General features: G+C 40.6%; 1 protein-coding gene across 1 annotated transcript in view; it reads left to right on the top strand.

The window, feature by feature from the left end:
• Positions 1-4,768: 4,768 nt before the first annotated feature.
• slit3 (slit homolog 3 (Drosophila)) overlaps positions 4,769-18,190 on the top strand; it is a 246,885-nt gene continuing 233,463 nt past the window's right edge. Inside the window, exon 1 of the mRNA XM_085415211.1 lies at positions 4,769-5,556. Within this exon, the coding sequence (XP_085271337.1) occupies positions 5,366-5,556 (191 nt within the window). The 5' untranslated portion in view covers positions 4,769-5,365. The remainder of the gene's footprint in view (positions 5,557-18,190) is intronic.

Raw genomic sequence — 18,190 nt, 5'->3', positions numbered from 1 at the left:
CAATGGTAATCATACAAGGTCAACCCAATTAACATTTATGTAGCATTTTCAATGGGGGACAAGTCTGAATTGCTTGTGTCACATTAACGGAATCGCACATACATAATAGGGTTGTGATTTTCTCTCGGGGTCTCTGTGAGTTTCTCAGCTCGTGACAAACATGCATTAGATAGTTAGATAGTTGCCTGTGATGCATTTTTGCTGTTCCTAGTCCAGGAAACCTCGCTCTCTTGAAAGGTATGCCCAAGGACAAGTGTAAACCATCACTCACTGCAGCATCAGGCAGTGCACGCACTGTGTTGGAGTTCATGCCACAACTCTGTCGTTTCCACCATAAAAAGATTTGTTTTGGTGACAAAAAACTGGCACAATAAAACTGCTGGGCTCGACATTGGAGCCATTGACGTCAGTAGCAATGGATGAGGCTTCCACAAGAACTTCATCAATTATTGGAGGATGCAGCCCACACATTCTGTCCACTGTGATTTTCTTTCCATTGAAATTACTCTAAATTCTGCTAGTAACACTGTTTAATAACAGGATCTCAGATTTATCAAAATGTGGGCTGGTTTTCAAAAGACCCCAAGGCCAGTATTGGCAGAACCAGCTCTTCATCACAATGAGGGAGAGACCAGACATTAGAATTTGTGATTAGACTTAACTGGATTCATGTTGACACTTGGTGCCACAAATGCAACAAGCCTTTACACAACACATTGTGATGGTCCTATGGTTTTGTGCTGATTTTGAAGTTTGAATTAGTAGTTTTATATTTGAGTTGCTGTTTAGGTTTGTTTCCTCCGTTTTTGTGTTTAAGTCTTCAATTTTTCTGTTTATTTTATTTCCTGAGGTTTATTTATTATTATTTTTATGTATTATTTTCCAATGATGAGTCTTCAGTGTTGTACTAATGCTCTTGGGTTATTGTGAATTCTATTAAATTTCATAAATTCTGTTTTCATAGATGCCTGAATGTTAAATGTAATTGTTACACCTGGTAGAGGAGCCACACTGATCATTTTTATTAAAGATGAAAGAATTTAGACAGTTTTTAACTCTCAGTGACGTTGCAGTGTTCATCTGACTTTGGGACCTGAAGAGTTTGGACCCGGAAATGGCTAATGACCGGATAGCCCAACTACTGCTGTATTTTATTTTATTTTTTTTAATCTAGGGTATCCGGTTGTTAAGTCTGACGTCACTAGCCGTGTCTGGCTTAAATAGAAGAAAATACAAAACATTAAACATGTTAACAACACAAAAGCCATATTAAACGCAGACTACTTTAGGCCCGGAAGTAGGATTCATCCCGTCATCACTTAACAACCGGATAACAGTGCTTATGACTTTTTTTTACATTAAGGACTATAGTGCATGGTACTTTGACAAGATATCATATCATTAAAAACACATTGAACCAGTGAAGGTCAGAAAGTTTGATTATACTGAGTAATGAAAACAAGATGTGGATAAATGTGACAAACTGTTTAGAGTCCTCCTCCTTCCTTGGTTTGCTTAGTCACTCTGTCAGACACTGTGTCTTATATGGTGAACTGTTGAACATTAAAATATTTAGCAAAGGATGCAACTGTGCATCATCCATGATCGCGCCCAATGCAAGTCTTCTGTCTCTCTTTCCTTCAGATGCTTGTAAGGGATTGAGACATTCTTCATCTGGGTGTAGATATTGACTTCTGGATCACAGGTAGGAGGGCAAAAGAGGAAAAAAGGAACAATGATGAAATGAAATCAGAAAAGCCCAGTGTCTAGGTCATTAGTTTAATTTGCATTTGAGGGTTTTTTGTTATTATACACCCTTGTCTCCTTTTACCTGTGTTTCATCATTGATCTGCTCAGTAAATGTAACATAGTCTTGCCTATCAACTTGTGTGTTGTCAGATCATCTGTTGGTTCTGTGCGTTCCTCATTCTTCTTGTACCTTTTTTGTTGGAAAGTGTTTTATTTTACTTTTTGATCAGCCAATACAGCCTTGATTTTTGTTTTGAATCTCTTTGTATATCTGTCTGTACATCCTGTTCTCTCCTGCTGCTCCTGTCCAAATGACAGAATGTTAAACAGCTGGTGAAGTCAAGAATATAACTATATCCCATGTAGTGGCTTTTTTGATGACATTACCAAAATGTACAGCCATATTTATTTAGACTTTTAACAAATGCCAGCACAAGACAGGTCAATAATCTGTTTTATTTATTTAAATATATTTAATTTCTTTAGCCTTGTTAGATTAAGAATTTAATAACTGCTGTCACAGGTAATTAAAGATTGTTAGCAGTTTTAAATGTATTATAAAACGCCATTACCATCTCAGCCCCATCTAAGCTGAAAGCACAGTGGTGTGTTGCTGAAATCCAGAGGCAATTGTTACAGATTTGATGTAAGTTTTATGTTAATTTACCACGCCTTAGGTCTGTTAGCTCTGCAGCACCAACATCTTTCACCAGTATTGATGACTTTACTAAACTAATGACCAATCAGAACAAGAAATGAATAGTTTTATTTCCCATTTTTCTGTTCTATAGGCTCAGCCTCTAAACTTTTCTTTGGTTTGGTTTGCCATCCTCATTTTCTGTTGATGGAAAGGGCTCTATGTGTGTGTCTGTGTATGTGTACCTTATTGTCACAAGAGTAAATGGATGCACATGTGGATACATGTGGTTAGGAAATTTAGTGTTGATTATGCTGAATTTAAGGGTCATAAGTCATTGTCATGCTTACCCACTTTCAAATTTTGGGATGTATTTTGCTAGGACAGGCGACGGACTCTGTTGAGGTTTCTCTGTGCAGAGGCTTGGCTTACTTTCTTTAACAGAATGCTCACTACTGTGCCTTTTTGGGTACATCCAGCACGGAGGAAACGTCTGTGTAGACCCAGGAAACTCTGTCGGGATTTGGTTTCCCTGTATGCCAGAGGGCACCTGGCGGAGCCCCAGGAGGTGCTTGAATTAGTCACTACAAAGCTCCTCTGCTCTAGTGACGCAAAGCTCATTTTCAAAGCAGCTTCTTTTCTTGACATCACAATCCTGCACCCACACACTAGATTGGGGGTATTAATATTGCATAATAAAGTGTTCATACAACAGTGGTAGAAGGTCCAATATCCCCGGTCTTGAGCAGAAAGACTGATGATGATGTGTTTTCCACCTCAGCAAATCTATTAATGCAAGTTTCTGCAAGGCACTGAAAAAATTCATGACTAACTGTGAATCAGTCTGTTTCTGGAACTGAACAAACACCAAATGCAAACCATTAAAATTTAAATTAGATATGGGATGGATTTCTAAAAGCTTTGGGAATTTTTGAAAAACCTTCGAAGTAGATTTGTTTACAGAGAATTAATCAAATATTAAACTAGTCACAAGTCTCCCTTTTGCTCCCACTGGCAGGAAAACTGATGTTTTAATTAGAGTGAGACCAAGAATGAAATATTGAATTGCTCAGTTTGAGACCCAAGTGTTACAATATTTATGAACTCATCCATCCATTCGCTTCCGCTTATCCTTTTCAGGGTCGCGGGAGGAGCCTATCCCAGCTGTCATAGGGCGAGAGGCGGGGTACACCCTGGACAGGTCGCCAGTCTGTCGCAGGGACACACAGGGACAGACAACCATTCACACTCATATTCATTCGCACATTCACACCTAGTGACAATTTGGATTATCCAATTAACCTATCCCCACAAGCTGCATGTCTTTGGACGGTGGGAGGAAGCCGGAGTACCCGGAGGGAACCCACGCAAACACGGGGAGAACATGCAAACTCCACACAGAAAGACCCCGGCCTGATGGTGGAATTGAACTCAGGACCTTCTTGCGGTGCGGCAACAGTGCTAACCACCGTGCCACCGTGCTGAACTCCCCACTGTTAATTAAAGACTGAGACACTGCTGAGAAAAAGCCCATCAGATTTTTTTAGATTTGGAGGAATGCACTGGATTAATTTAGACAACACTGATTCAATTAGAAATGAAATTATTTTATAACTGCAATTGACGATAATCCACCTTTATTTCCTTCTACCAATAGAGGGCAGCAGCACTACTGCAACACTCTGCAAGTCTTCATACTTTATCTGCTCTGAAAACTCTTTTAGCCTTAGTCCTGCTATCTGCACCAAGAGCTGTGTGCAAGTCTGTGTAGTGATGAAGAGTAGTTGGACTATTAGCAAGAGCTTTAACTTTTGCCTGTGGCCACTAAGAATATAAGTTTAACTCACCTTAAATCCATACTTATTTATATTGAGCTGATCATATATGTATATATGTATCACCTGTCGCAACAAGCCTCGTTTCACCCCCACAGTCATTGTACACTGTGTGGATTTTCTAACACCATAACAGATAAGTTCAGCTTAATTAAATGTGATCAACTATGACTGAGCTGTCATCCAGCATTTTTGTCATATGCTACTTGTTAAAGCATCTATCAATGAAGTTGACACACAACACAGACTCCCGCAGGATGATGCATGATAAATATGGCTGAAAAAAGACGCGCCTCAAAACCAAAACATGATAGCAAGGTCATTACGTTGATAAATGGGCTAAAAAAATAAAAGAAGAGCTGCTGAGAAACCAGCTCAAATGAGTACGCCGCTTCCGTGGATAGAGTTTTACTCGAGTTTGGTTTACAGACTTGGGGAAGATAAAGGACGAATCAAAGTTTGTAGAGCTCTCCGACTCTCCTGACATCAACAGAAAGAGAGAGAGGGGGAGGGAGGGAGAGGGAAGGAGGATTTTGGGGGGAACCTAAATACAAATCTGTTTGCCTCTCTCGCTCTCACAATCGCCAGGCGAATCAGTCTGTGTTGCGCCACTGCGCTTTCAACTTTTTTTTTTGTATGTGTGTGATTATAACTCCTTTACTACTCTCACTTTTTACTCCCTGGCAGCGGAGGGATGTTCCTTGGAAGGAGGTTACACCCCAGCTGAATATTCTCACCTTGGAAGGTTTAGAAGCTAGGCTCATAAGTTCTCGGAGAGTTTGGGAATGGAGAACATTTGGGGAAACTTTTACGCATTGAGCTGAGTGACGCACGAATAGATATTTAAAGTTTTTGTCTAGCGTGTCATATCTACGTTGTTATTGTCTTCTTCGTCACTGGCAAAGGGATGTTTTAAGTAGACTCGTAGTTACCGAGTCTCTGGAGAGAAGTTTTCTGAATTCGTGCAACAGCGAACTTAATTTGATTTCGGCTTGCGTTTTTCTTTCTTTTTTCCAAAAATTCTGCCACAGAAAAAACGTCCTGTCTTCAACTTACACAGGATCCGCACTTCCACTGTGTCTCCTTCACCCCCCGCGGATTTTCAATTAACGTCTGTTGGAAGTAATTTCGGTGGATTGCTATAATGCCTCCGACCACACCGGGGAAGCGCGCCGCGCTCTGCCGGGTTTGGGCTCTAGCTTTCGCTCTGCTGGTGTGCGCTACATCGGTGAATGGATGCCCACACAAGTGTAGCTGCTCCGGATCTCATGTGGACTGCCAGGGTCTGGGTTTGAAGACTGTGCCCAAAGGAATACCGAGGAATGCCGAGCGCCTGTAAGAGCAGTTGTTTTTTTTCAACTTATCTGTAATTGCATCAATTTAACCAAAGTTCATCATAGAGGGCACTCTGACCTTATTATTCACCTTTTCTCCCTTTGCATTACTCCCATGCTCCTGAATTGTGGATAGTGCATTTTAAACTTAACATGCTCTGTAGGAAAACTGCACGTTTTCGCAGATTTTTCCGAGCAAAATATTTTGAATACCATCCATCCATCTTCATCCGCTTTATCCGGGGCCGGGTCGCGGGGGCAGCAGCCTAAGCAAATACATTTTTAAAAAACATCTCGAAAACTTAGTCGTGCATTGTTAAACTTTCATCACTTGCACATAACGGTACTTATTTCATACAACAGGCTACTGTAATAGCATCCATGTGCATCAACATCCCATTTAGTTTATTAAATTCATGTTTTTATATTATCTTATAAACCCCCGTCCTGTATGTAAAACTCTGGTACTATTTCTGGTACTTTTTTATCGTTGTTGCCATGATTACTACTCAGGCTATATAAAGTTGGGACATAACTTTTATATAAAAGTGGATAAAGCTTTTTTTTTTTTTAGACGATGACTGGCTTTATGTGGCTTTTAAAAATCGTAAGGAAACTACTGCTATCAAAAATCCTGTCAGCATATTACTCAAAGGGTACGTCTTACTGTGAAAAGCTGCAATGCCTTTAGTTTAAAATACTGCTATTTTATTCTAGCTTAATATATTGCACACACAAAAGTGCCCTAAAATCACCTGCGACCCCCAATGAACAGAGGTGGTTAAGAAAACAGTCACCAACTATGTTTTTAGAGAAAGCTTTTGAAATTTTAAACAGGTCAAAAGAATGTGAGAAAGTCGCCTTAAATCACTTTAAATTGTATTCATTCACATGCCTGGGTAAGACTTTCTAAAGTTTTGTAGAATATGAGTAAAACTGAACTAGATCCTCAGTGTTTTTCACTTCAAGAACTACTGGTTCTTTCTTTATTTATTCTTAGCCTGGGTGACAGTTTAAAATCATATTCATTCCTTAGGCAGGGACAGAACACTGACAGGCGCTGCTGCCACCTCCAGCCTGATCTTGACACGTATACATCAGCGCAGCCACACACATGCACTCACAAACACACACCTTTGCTGTTAAGGTATGGAAGTGATTATGCATGACAACAGAGCAGCCAAAAGCCCTGCAGGGGATCAACAACAGACCTAACCTGAGACAACAAACACAATCAGTAGGCTGCTGAGGAAAGTGGGGGGTCATGTTTGTGAATATGTGTGAGTGTGTGTGTGTGGATGTGGGGGGTACTGGTGGATATGAACATGTGATTAGCATGTGTGTGTGGATTTTTGCTTGGCTGAGCTGTTTCATATGTTTGTGTGCCTGCGTGTTTGCACTGGCTGGTGTGATTGCTTTTCTTGTGTGTGTATGTATGAGTGTTAACAATGAACCCCCATACCTCTGCTATTCAACAGGGCTGTTGTGACCTCCTAGGACCTGTTGGCTTTTGCACAGTAATCCCCCGAAGACATTTAGACCCAAGAAAAATAAATAATTAGAGCAGGTTGTGATGGGGAGGTGGGATAACGGGGTCTTCTGCGTCTCCCTGGGGTCCCCAGGGTGGAATATTTGGGGTAGCAGCGCCCCCTCCCTCCCTTTTCAGTCCAGAAACTCTGTGTTTATGTTTCTCTGATTTATCCAGGTCAGTGTTTCAGATGTGACTTTGGCCAAGAGTTGCTCTTTTCCTCCCTCTTTTTCTACCTTCATCTCGTTCTCCCTCTGCAGATATATTTTAGGGAGTCTGGGTTGGGAAACATTAAAATGGATGAGATTCTAGTCCTAAAGGTTACAACAGACACTTTGTTTTAAGAGAGATGAGCATCATTGCCCTAAGCAGGGATTTGATTTTGACAGTTGTGATAAAGTTCATGTGGACAACAGATTCTTGTAACAAAAAAGTTGTTAACTTCTAAGTAAAAGTTGTAAATTTCAAAAAGTTTCTCAACTATAATCGAATACTTCCACACTTCACCACTGACACATTTACAGATTGCAAAAGCGTAAGGTGATGATTTCCATTGGCAGAGATTCTTTAAGACTATAAGTTTTTATTTTTTCGTCCATATTTCAAGACTTTCCGGGCTTTTTCTATGGTATACTAACACACTCGTCATTGTGGCTTGACATTATGGTATAACAGACTTTTTCATGGTGGCAAAAACTGGCAATAAACTTGAAGTGAAGTGAAAAGTCACAATTAGGGATAAAAGTCCTTATGATTTGGGTTAAAAAAAAGAACTTTATGAATTGTTCATGCTTAAAAGAGTTTAACTGATCATTTTAAAATGAAATGGACCATATACATTTAAATCAATTCACATCATCCTAGAGTAGAACAGCGGTCCCCAACCCCCGGGCCTCGGACCGGTACCGGTCCGTGAGTCGTTTGGTACCGGGCCGCGAAAGTTGAGGCTCAGGTGTGAAATGTATGGTTTTCAGGGTTTTTATCGGTTTTCAGCGTTATTTTGTTACAGTTTTTATCGTTAACTCTGTTTTCCTGGGTCTTTTCACGTGTGTTATGAATAAATCTTCTTTTTTTCGGTACCGGTACTAGTTTTATTTTGTTGTATTTATCCGCGACACCTTAAAGGCCGGTCCGTGAAAATATTGTCGAGCATAAACCGGTCCGTTGGGGACCGCTGGTGTAGAATATAGTTCAAGATCTCTGTCTAAATAAATAAATAAATCTGGGTAAATTTCCAACGTCCAAATTTAAACGTGCGACTATTTTGCTGGTAATAACTGAAATGAGTAAAGATAACATAACCCCCCTGGAAATTACGCCCATGGTTTCAACATTGCTTTAAATATTGTAGCACTGAAATCCTCCATCTTTTTTCTGATTTAAAAGTTTTCTTGTCTCTCTCTCGCTGAAATATTAGAAAATATAATGTGTATCTGTTACCTCACAACACTAGAACATGCATCAAGGGCGCAAAACATGTAGCATTTAGTTAAGGCAAGGCTTTCACCTTATCTTTCCGGGAAAATGTTTTTCAACTTCTACATTGCCGCACCCTCTATAGACACATATATCGAATCAGAGTAATTTAGAACGATTGCTTGAAGTTTTATGAAACCAAATGTAGAAATTCACAGCAGAGTAAAGCAGAAGTACGTGACACATGGAGTTAAGAGGATTTCATGATATACTGTCACATTATATAACACTGAAACATTTCACAGTGGTAAATTTCCTGAGGAACGGTGGATGCCTGGAGTGAAGAGAATCAGTCAAGATGCACTGTAAAGCATGAAAGCACTGTAACACTCATGTAGCTTTCACAATATGCCCCCACTTAGCCTTTTTATTACACACAGTGCGAAAGTTTGAATCTAGTTTCTTTCTGCTACATGTGAAAACGAGTAAGCAAGCGCCGCAGTCCACCTGTCATAACCACAGAATCAATCTCTTTAAAAACCCGGTCTTCCTCACTATTGTAAACATTTGGAAAGGTTAACGAGAGAAAAACTGTGGTGGCCCCAACTGTTCACTTAACAGACACACTCACATGCTGCCAGCCTCAAAGATTACCTCGGGCCAGTCAATTCCGTAATGTTCTACTTGGAAAGCCACTTGAGGCCTCATTTGCATCTAATTTGAGTGGAGGGTTTTTGGGGGTAGCTTAACAGGCTTAACGAGGTTGGGTAAAGTGAATTGAAACATAAGAACGGCTTTTCTCTCTCGGGTTCGGTTCACACCTGCCCTACAGGGTCTGCATAGACACACATACAAAAAAGCACAAACACTTTTTTTCCCCTGAGATTCAAATTCCAAACTGTTGCCTCAACTGCTGTGAAAATGTGGGAGAATCAAATGCCGTAAACTCCAAAGGGAGCTTCCAATCGCTCGAGCTGCAGTTTGTTTTTTTTCTGCATGTGTTTGTGCAAGCTTTGCATGTTTTAATTTTGTCACAATGTGCATGTGTGCATGATTGCATCCTCATACATGCACTGTGTTTGTAGTTGACTGGCAGCAAGTTTCCTCAGCCAGCTTTGCACGAGTTTAACAGTCTAGTTTTCTGTTCCCTCGCTAACACCACCAGTAAATTTTGGCAAGATTTGTACAGGCAACACCTTCTGTGCTTTCTCTCTTCTCAGCTAGTTCTTTCTCCCCTTCTGCTCTTTAATTTCCCTTCCCCTCCAAGCTTTTTATCTTTATCCCACCGTTGTTTTTTCTCCTACATCTCTCGCTCTTTCTGCCCAACTTCTTTTCTTCTCTACTTTTCCTTTGCTTCACTCCTCAGTTCTACCACTTTTTTTGACCTCCACCTCCCCCTCCGACGCACGCACTCACACACACCATCAGTTTGCCAGCAGCATCTCACAACCCCCATTTCCCCCCAACGTGCCAGCCTACTGTACCACAGAGCGCATAACAGTAGGATCCCTGCTGCTGCTGCTGCTGCGTGTGTTTGTGTGGACACACACACTTTAGCCGCTGCTTCTGGCTCTTATCAAAGCTTAGTGTTGATTGGCCAGTGGGCACTCTAACCACCACACCCTCGGCTATGAAATGGCATTTCATGGTGGGGCTGGAATTTTGTGTGTGTGTGCGAGATCTCTGAATACTTTGGTTCTATCCTGCGCATGGAGCAGACCAGCTAATTTGTGCTGACATAGTTCTAGTTCCCTAAATTTGGAATAATTTGATTGGATCAATCTGCAATGACTAAAGTACTGTGGTGTAGACTTCCCAGCTACTTTTGGCTCTGTCTTGAATATTTATCTGACATCATTGCAAATAACAGTGTTTTGTATACAGCTGCTAGCCCCACCCAAAGAGTCTGATAATGTTAAGTTCAAAATGTGTTCCAACAGTTTTGATGTGTTCCATGAATCTTTAGTTGTACTGCTTTGTTTTATGGGAACCAGGAAACTAATTATGATGTTTGTGCAATATTTCTGCATATGAATGAACACAGCCTTTGGTAACTGTTGAACAAAAGCCATCGTTAAGTGGAGACCGTTCTTTACTGTTATCGTGGGTATGATGATGATGTAATTTGTCTGAAGAGCAGCCGAGTGTTATTGCAATAGCAGACAGAGCTAAACTCAGAAGTAAAAACCACAGTGAGCTTGCTGTTTTCCAACAGCCTCTTAATGTCACGCCTATCATCCATGGCCATCTTGTGGTAATCACTTTGTGCCCTTCTAACTATGTTTGATTCAGTTATGGTATGCCAAATGGCACAAGTGAGGCTAACCAACATTTAGGCTCCATTTCTAGGTCAGTGGGTGATATTCTTTTCCTCAAGTTTCTCCAGCATGCGGGCACATGACCTTTCTATATAATTACTTTAAGCTTGTCAAAGAGGGAGCCAGCTGGCGTTGATAGTGGGCACTGCCCTTCTGGGAAATGGATCAAGCCGGATGCTACATTAAAACATACAGACATATTCAAATGTAACGAACAAACTAAACACATGGAGGTGCACGTACCGGAGTGTACTGCACTTTTGAGGGCTCTTACTATATACAGTAGGCTCTTACTCTAACCTAATCATCAATACTAGAAAATCCAGTTTTGAACACAAAGTTAATCCTAAAGCCTTATTGTTGAAATGTGCGTTGGTTTTTCTTTTTTTTTGGTCTATTCTCAGCACATTACATATTGTATCAAATTATGCCAAAGCTGAGACGGATGAACATTGTTTCCTGGGAGCATAAAAGAGCTTCTATAATGACTCAGGGGTGGTCAGTCCATTTTCTTTCACGTGAGAAACTGGTACTGATATGAAGGACAGAGCCAAGAAGCTTATAAAGAGATAAAATTAATATTAAGCAGACTTGAGTTCCACTTGTTGAAACAGTCCCAGTTTCTCATGTGACCCTTTGGGGAAATTAATTACCTACCCCCGGACAAGCCATCAATAACTAACACATTTCATTTGGAGTATAAAACGGAAGAGAACATGTCTGAAAATCCTTCTTAACCAAGCTGGACCAGAAAAGGTCTGTTAACTGTGATGGATGTGAACACCGTGGGTGTTTATTTCACAGTTTGCTTTCATTTCCACTTGAAAGCAAGTTTTGTTAACCTGGGGGTTGCTTTAACACCTGTGTGATTAATTGACAGCTTGTATTTTCTTCTTCTTTTCGCGGTACTAATGTCTTAGGTGACCTCAGTAATTAACTTCTGGTACGATTACAGAAGAATCCTGATTTGATGGCGACTGAAAAAATAGGCTACATGTGATTTTCTTTTAATCTTCAAACAGCTATTTGATGCAGTAAGAAGCAGCCGAAATGTTAAGGTCCCAAAACGGGTCCTCAAAAACTTAGTGCAAGAGAACACGCAGGCATGAAAAGGTACATAATTTAAATGAAATGCATATTCATGAAGCACATAAAAATCTAGCCTGCAGTCCCACACATACAGTGCACACTCATCATTAGGCAGGCACAAGCTCACACAGTTCACTCTCATGCATTCACCAGAAATAACATGAAACTGGTTAGATGGAAACTTTGACATATAATGAGAGAGAATTTGTGTCACATAGAAACAACCCAGAGTCACGAATGACCTTCTGTGACTTTCTGCTGAATGAGAAGTCCTCAACTTGGAGGACTTCAGAGTGTGTGTCATACTATAACACTAGTATAGATTTGTGTGTGTGTGTGTGTGTCTATGCAGTGAGCTTGGAGTTGTTTGATGTTAACAAGCTATGCCACTGTTTTGTTAGGCCACTGTCACCAAAGCAACATATTATTTCCCTTCTGCACGGACTTTATTTTCTCAGTGTGAGTTTCTGTTTGTACTCCTTCACTACACCTGTGTATATACATTTTTATGTGGTTATTTGTGGGTATGTGGCAGAGTAATAGAGTGACTTCCACCACAGTGTTCAGTTTGCAGGCCACTGCTCAAATAGACTATTTATGGAGTCTGGAAGCTTATGGAGAAACAGGTCACTGCACTGTGCATGCATGCATCAGTGTTTCTGTGTCTCTGTCTCTGTCATTCATGTCCTCTTTCAATCTCTCATTCACCCTAATCTCATTTTCTTATCCTCTTGTTCACTCATTCTCATTTTTTTCTGACCTGGGCCCCATTGAGGAAGCAGCAGGGCTTGTTCTTGTCAAGTGGCCTCTCCGCAGCCAAATTACCCCTCCACCCGCACCCCAGCCCATTCACTTACAGTACAGCAGTAGTAAATCGAGACAAAAGCAATGCAACCCTATAAACTCTTGCAAAGAAAAGAGCTAACCAAGTACAGGGCTGGTTTACAGCCCCTTTGGCTTGTGACTCTAAAAGAAAGGGATGCTTTCAGGCGTCTTCCTAATGTGGTCAAGCCTGTGTGGTTAACAGCGACACCAAACTATGAAATTTCTCGAGGTGGATCAGTATTAAGATAGAATATAGACTATGAAGGAAGGGGAAATAAATTGGGACTGACAGAAAACAAACCAACTGATGATGGAACACACAAGGAGATGCATTACTCTCTCAGATTTCAACAAAATCTAATCAGTCTGGGGTATTAAATGTGAAAGCTGCATAACAAACAATTTAAAGGACTGAGACATAAATAGGAGAGAAATGTGGTGTAAGAGATGAAGATGACTTTAAGGGGGAAAACAAATCCAATAAAGCTAAATCAGAATGAAGCAGTGTTAAAAAAGAAAAACCCAAAATTGAAAGCACAGATTAGATAGGAGGGAGATGTATTTTGCATCATTCAGACAGGATTCCCCTTTATGGAGTGAAAGCGAGTGTCCTTCAGTAAAGGAAATATTTAACTGACTTTTATCTCCGGTCTCTCTGCCCTTGTTTGTACCTTTGTTCTCTTTTCTGGTGCTCGTCTTTCATTATTTAGTTTCACTTGGCATTCCTAGAATCCAGCAGATTGGACAGCTCTAAAACAAGCGTATTTATTTGTACAGAGAAGGATTACCCAAATATGGGTTAGCAGGCATAACTTAAAACTGCTAGCAAAATTTCCCCATACCTCTGAGAAGTATACACAGCCAGCAGAGTCTAATAAGCCCCTTTTCCATTAGTACCTACTCAGATCGACTCGTCACGGATGGCCACGACTCGACTTACATTTGTGATTGTCCTCATCACAACGCATCCGAATTAATACCCAACAAGAAAGGTGGATGTGGAAGAAAGAATCTACCTGCTGCTCGGTCTCTGGCTTTTCATCAGGGAACATGGCTTTGTTTTTGTAGCCATTTCCCTCGTTCCCTGGTTTTTAAAAATGGCGGTTTTAATTTTCGTGAATGAGATGCGCTCATGAATCATCGAGTGACGCCACTGACCAGCCAATCGGTGGAATGCAGTCAGATGACGTCACATTTTAGTACCTGCTCGGATCGTTTGGAACCCTAAGCAAGCAGGTACTAAAAAAGTACCAGGTACTATGACCTAATGGAAAACCCTGAAAACCTTGGCGAACCGTGTCGACTCGATCCGAGTAGGTTCTAATGGAAAAGGGGCTATAGTGATGTCTTGCTCGAGCTGCAGGAAACCTATTGTAGCAGACAAACCTTTGATTTCTTGGACAACCGAACAACAAACACTTGATGCAACGACTGTAGTTACAGATTTAACAAAGAGACACATAGAAAAGATGTGAAAAAAGATGTGAACCATTTTGTACTTGTCCCAAGTACAAATGGTTCGCTCCATTTGTACTTGGGACAAATGGAGCGAACCAATGAGATACACTTACAGATGTACAGTACAGGCACTTGATCATAAGTTAAAAAAAAGCAGAGCCAGAATTTTAGAAAGTAAAGGAATGAAATACTAATTAGCCTGCTCTGTAATTTTTCTTTTAATTTTTTTTAATTTTCAGCGTTTTTAAACAGATAAATTAGGCTTCAGCACTTTTGCTGACAGATATGAAACAACGCTAATGCTGACATATTGAATCTTTTTATTTCTCTGTTTTCCTGAAAGCACAGCCTTTAAATAACCTGCCTTGTGTAATTTAAAAAGAACCTGATCTCAGCGCTCTCAAAGGTACTGTAGCTTGCATTTGCACTCATTACTTACTTTTTTTCTTTTTAATTGTGTGTATATGAGAATAAAGAATATGTGACTGCCCAGAAAACTCTTGAGTGATGATTGCTGTATATCCCAGAGAGCAGCTTTGTAACAGGAGACAGTTTATTGCCTATTATCATCACTATGACAAAGATTCAAAACAGCAGTAAAGGGTTGCACAGGAGACCAAATGTTCCACAAACTCCCCAAGATTTCCAAAACTGAGTTTTTTGCAAACTGTTGTAGGTAATATACAGACTCCAAGTGTAGGCTGGTGTTGATCAGGTTTTCCTTTTCCATGGCTACATCTCTCAATTGTGTTACTGACTCAATCTTGTGCATGTAACAAAGATAATTCGTCATAGTGAGCACACTGCATAAATGAAACAGTTAAACAGCACATAAGCATCTATCATTTTACCAAGCATATTGAAGACCTGGACTATTATTTGTAGGTGCTCCAATTAGCTGCTGCATGATAGTTGATTTTTTTCCTTTATTATCTAAGATATTACATGATATGGGGTGATCGTGGCTCAGGAGTTGGCAGTTAATCTTGTAATTGGAAGGTTGCCGGTTCGAGCCCCGGCTCCGACAGTCTCGGTCGTTGTGTCCTTGGGCAAGACACTTCACCTGTGGCCTACTGGTGGTGGTCAGAGGGCCCGGTGGCGCCAGTGTCCGACAGCCTCGCCTCTGTCAGTGCGCCCCAGGGCGGCTGTGGCTACAATGTAGCTGCCATCACCAGTGTGTGAATGTGTGGATGTGTGGATGACTGGATGTGTAAAGCGCTTTGGGGACCTTAGGGACTAGTAAAGCGCTCTCTCTCTCTCTCTCTCTCTCTCTCTCTCTCTATATATATATATATATATATGTATTTATATACACAAATACATTTACCATGATCCCTGTTACTCTCTTGATTACTGTTGGGCTAAGTCTCTTTCTCATTCTTGTTAATGATATACTCTTGACTGTATTTGATGTGTTTAATTTGCCCATGCTTCTCCCTACTGGCACATGCACCAGTCTGTGTGTTGATCCAGTTTCCTATTATACGCAAAGATTATACCTTCTTTTTGGTCTAAATGTATTTATGACATCTAAAGTTTTTCCTCATATGCTACCACTGAATTTATTTTTCACTACTGTTTTCACAGTTCCACAAAGGCTGCTAGTAAAGTCTGCATAGGCCAATTAATCTTCCCCCTTTATTTGGTGTACGTTTCACTTGCTACATAGATGTGCTCCTTAAAAGTGAGAGCAGAAGAGAGCACTTAAAGCTGCCTTAGTTTGCATTGGCCAAATGTAATATCTAAACATTTGCAGTGGATGGATTTCAGCTATAGCAGAGCCAATTTCAAAGCAGCATGACACCTGGCGAGCACAGAGCTTAGAGGAAAAGGAAGAGAGCAATTAGGATTCCTTGTGTAAGTGGTAGATTTAGAGAATGAAATTGAGCACATCTATCTATGAGTGAGAAGGACGGAGAGTAAAAATGGAGGAATGAGAAAGTGAAGCGGCACAAGAGCTTTTGGAAAATAACATGAGATTAGCACAGGAAGTGAATGCATTTGGAAATGAGGTGTGGGATAGAGGTCAACAAAGGATGAAAGTGAGTGAAAGAATGAAGGGAGAGGAAAAAAGGGGAAAGAGGAAATGTCACAGTGTCCGAGACTGATAAAACAGAGAGAGGAAACTTCAGTGCTTTATCTTTATTCCCTATTGTCCCTGATAGAGGGGAAAAAGAGGACAGAGTTCAAGAAAACAAAAACCAGACAGACAGAGATACAGGGTCAAGGTGAGAAAAAGAAGCACAGCTAATTAGCCAACAAGCAGACATGTCAAAACATTTAAGCTCAACACTGAACTCTGATAATCTTTTACCACAGTGGCGTGTTTTTCATTTATTAGTATATTTGAAGTCACCTGATATTTATCGTTTAACATTCCTTTCTAAAAGTTCTCTCTCTTGCCAATGGTGTAGCCAACCAATAATATTGTCCTGAAGGCAAATCAGTCCTGCTGCCACCTCCACCTCACACACACTATGCATTTGTCACCGTAAAGTCAACCCCGTGTGTCACTCTAAGGCAGCCAGACTGCAAAGTTCACTTCTCAGTGGTCTAGAGTGAGATGTGGTGGGGGCTGTCTCTGCCTGTGTGTGCATGTCTTTGTTGAATGGGATATTAATTCCCTGGACACCTGCTGTTTGCATTCTTGTCTTATCCCCTAGTCGCAAACACACACATGCTTGCACGGCTTACTTCTGCCTGTAATGGAAACAACGGTTAGGGCTTTTGTGCTAACGTATTTCATTAGTAGTCTGAATGCTGGTCAGTTAACATTTGATGCTAAGTTAAGCTTTACTGCCAGGTGGGCTGTACACCTAAGCTTTAACAGACCAGGTGCATGAGAATGGCATCCCCATCAGCTGTCTTTGCTTTGCTCGTAATGAGTTCTCTGTGCACACATTTACTTATTCCAAGGAGTTAAGTGAATAGATTTACTAACTCATGTAAAAATACTGTGGGTAGTGCATTTTATTTATTATTTCTGAAGTGTACCAGTAGCACCATTTAGTTATAATGAACAGAATTCTTTTATAAAAGAGGGAATTGTTGTTTATTTATATTATGCTAGGTATGACTGGTTTTCTTACCTCCTAACAATGCTGTGCTTTTTTTTGACAGCTTTTTCCGATGACATCACTGCCAAGCAGTGTGCTGTGCATCCAAGATTTTCATTTAATTTCATGCCACTTATCTGTGTGTTTTCATGGCAGCGATGTAGACTCCACAGTTTTTAGGCAGCGAGGTTTGATGGGATTCTGCCATTGTGCTGTACCTGGAACTGTATACTCAATAATTGCTTAACTGCAAAGCAATCTCCTTAGTAAGAGCAGAAGTTTCCACTGTGAACATAAGAAAGATGGAGATAAGGTTTGAGAGATTAGAGAGAGAGAAAAAAGAAAATAAGGGTAGGAAAATTGTAGCCAAGTGTAAAACAGTGAGAGATTGAGATAAAAGAGGAGAGATTAGGGATGGAGAGGAAAAACAGATGAAGGTGAAGAAAAAGTGTTTAGTCAACTGTGAAACAGTGAAAGATAAGATGTGAAAGATCGAGACAGGGAGAGACGAGAGGGAGATTACTGAGAAGAAGAAGAAAAGTGGAGAGTAAGGCTGGGTAAAGCTGGCTGTGAGAGACTGACAGACGGACATTAGAGAGCAATGATCAAAGAGAGATTTGAGATAGATGAGGAGGAGGATGGAGCGTAAATAGAAAACTGAAAGATTGTAACCAAGGGTAAGCTACACATCCACTAAACACTTCATTAGGTACGCTTTTTCATTATGGTGGTGGATCTCTTTTTGCCTTCCGAGCTACCTTTGCTCTTCATGCCATACATTCAACAAGGTGTGGGTGAGTGTGGAGTCCATTTGTGTACGGTCAACTTAATGTCATGTTCAAGAAATTAGTTTGAGATGATTCAAGAGAAAAACAGTTTTACTGATAAGAACATGTTTGGTGCACCTGTTTGACTTGCTGGAATCAGCCATCAGAGATGGATCAT

The sequence above is a fragment of the Rhamphochromis longiceps genome, linkage group LG2 (assembly GCF_057381845.1).
Source record: "Rhamphochromis longiceps isolate RC_006_pf linkage group LG2, R_longiceps_female_GT1.1, whole genome shotgun sequence".
Taxonomy (NCBI): domain Eukaryota; kingdom Metazoa; phylum Chordata; class Actinopteri; order Cichliformes; family Cichlidae; genus Rhamphochromis; species Rhamphochromis longiceps.
Note: the sequence above shows the minus strand (reverse complement) of the source record. Positions and strands in the feature narration are given on the sequence as shown.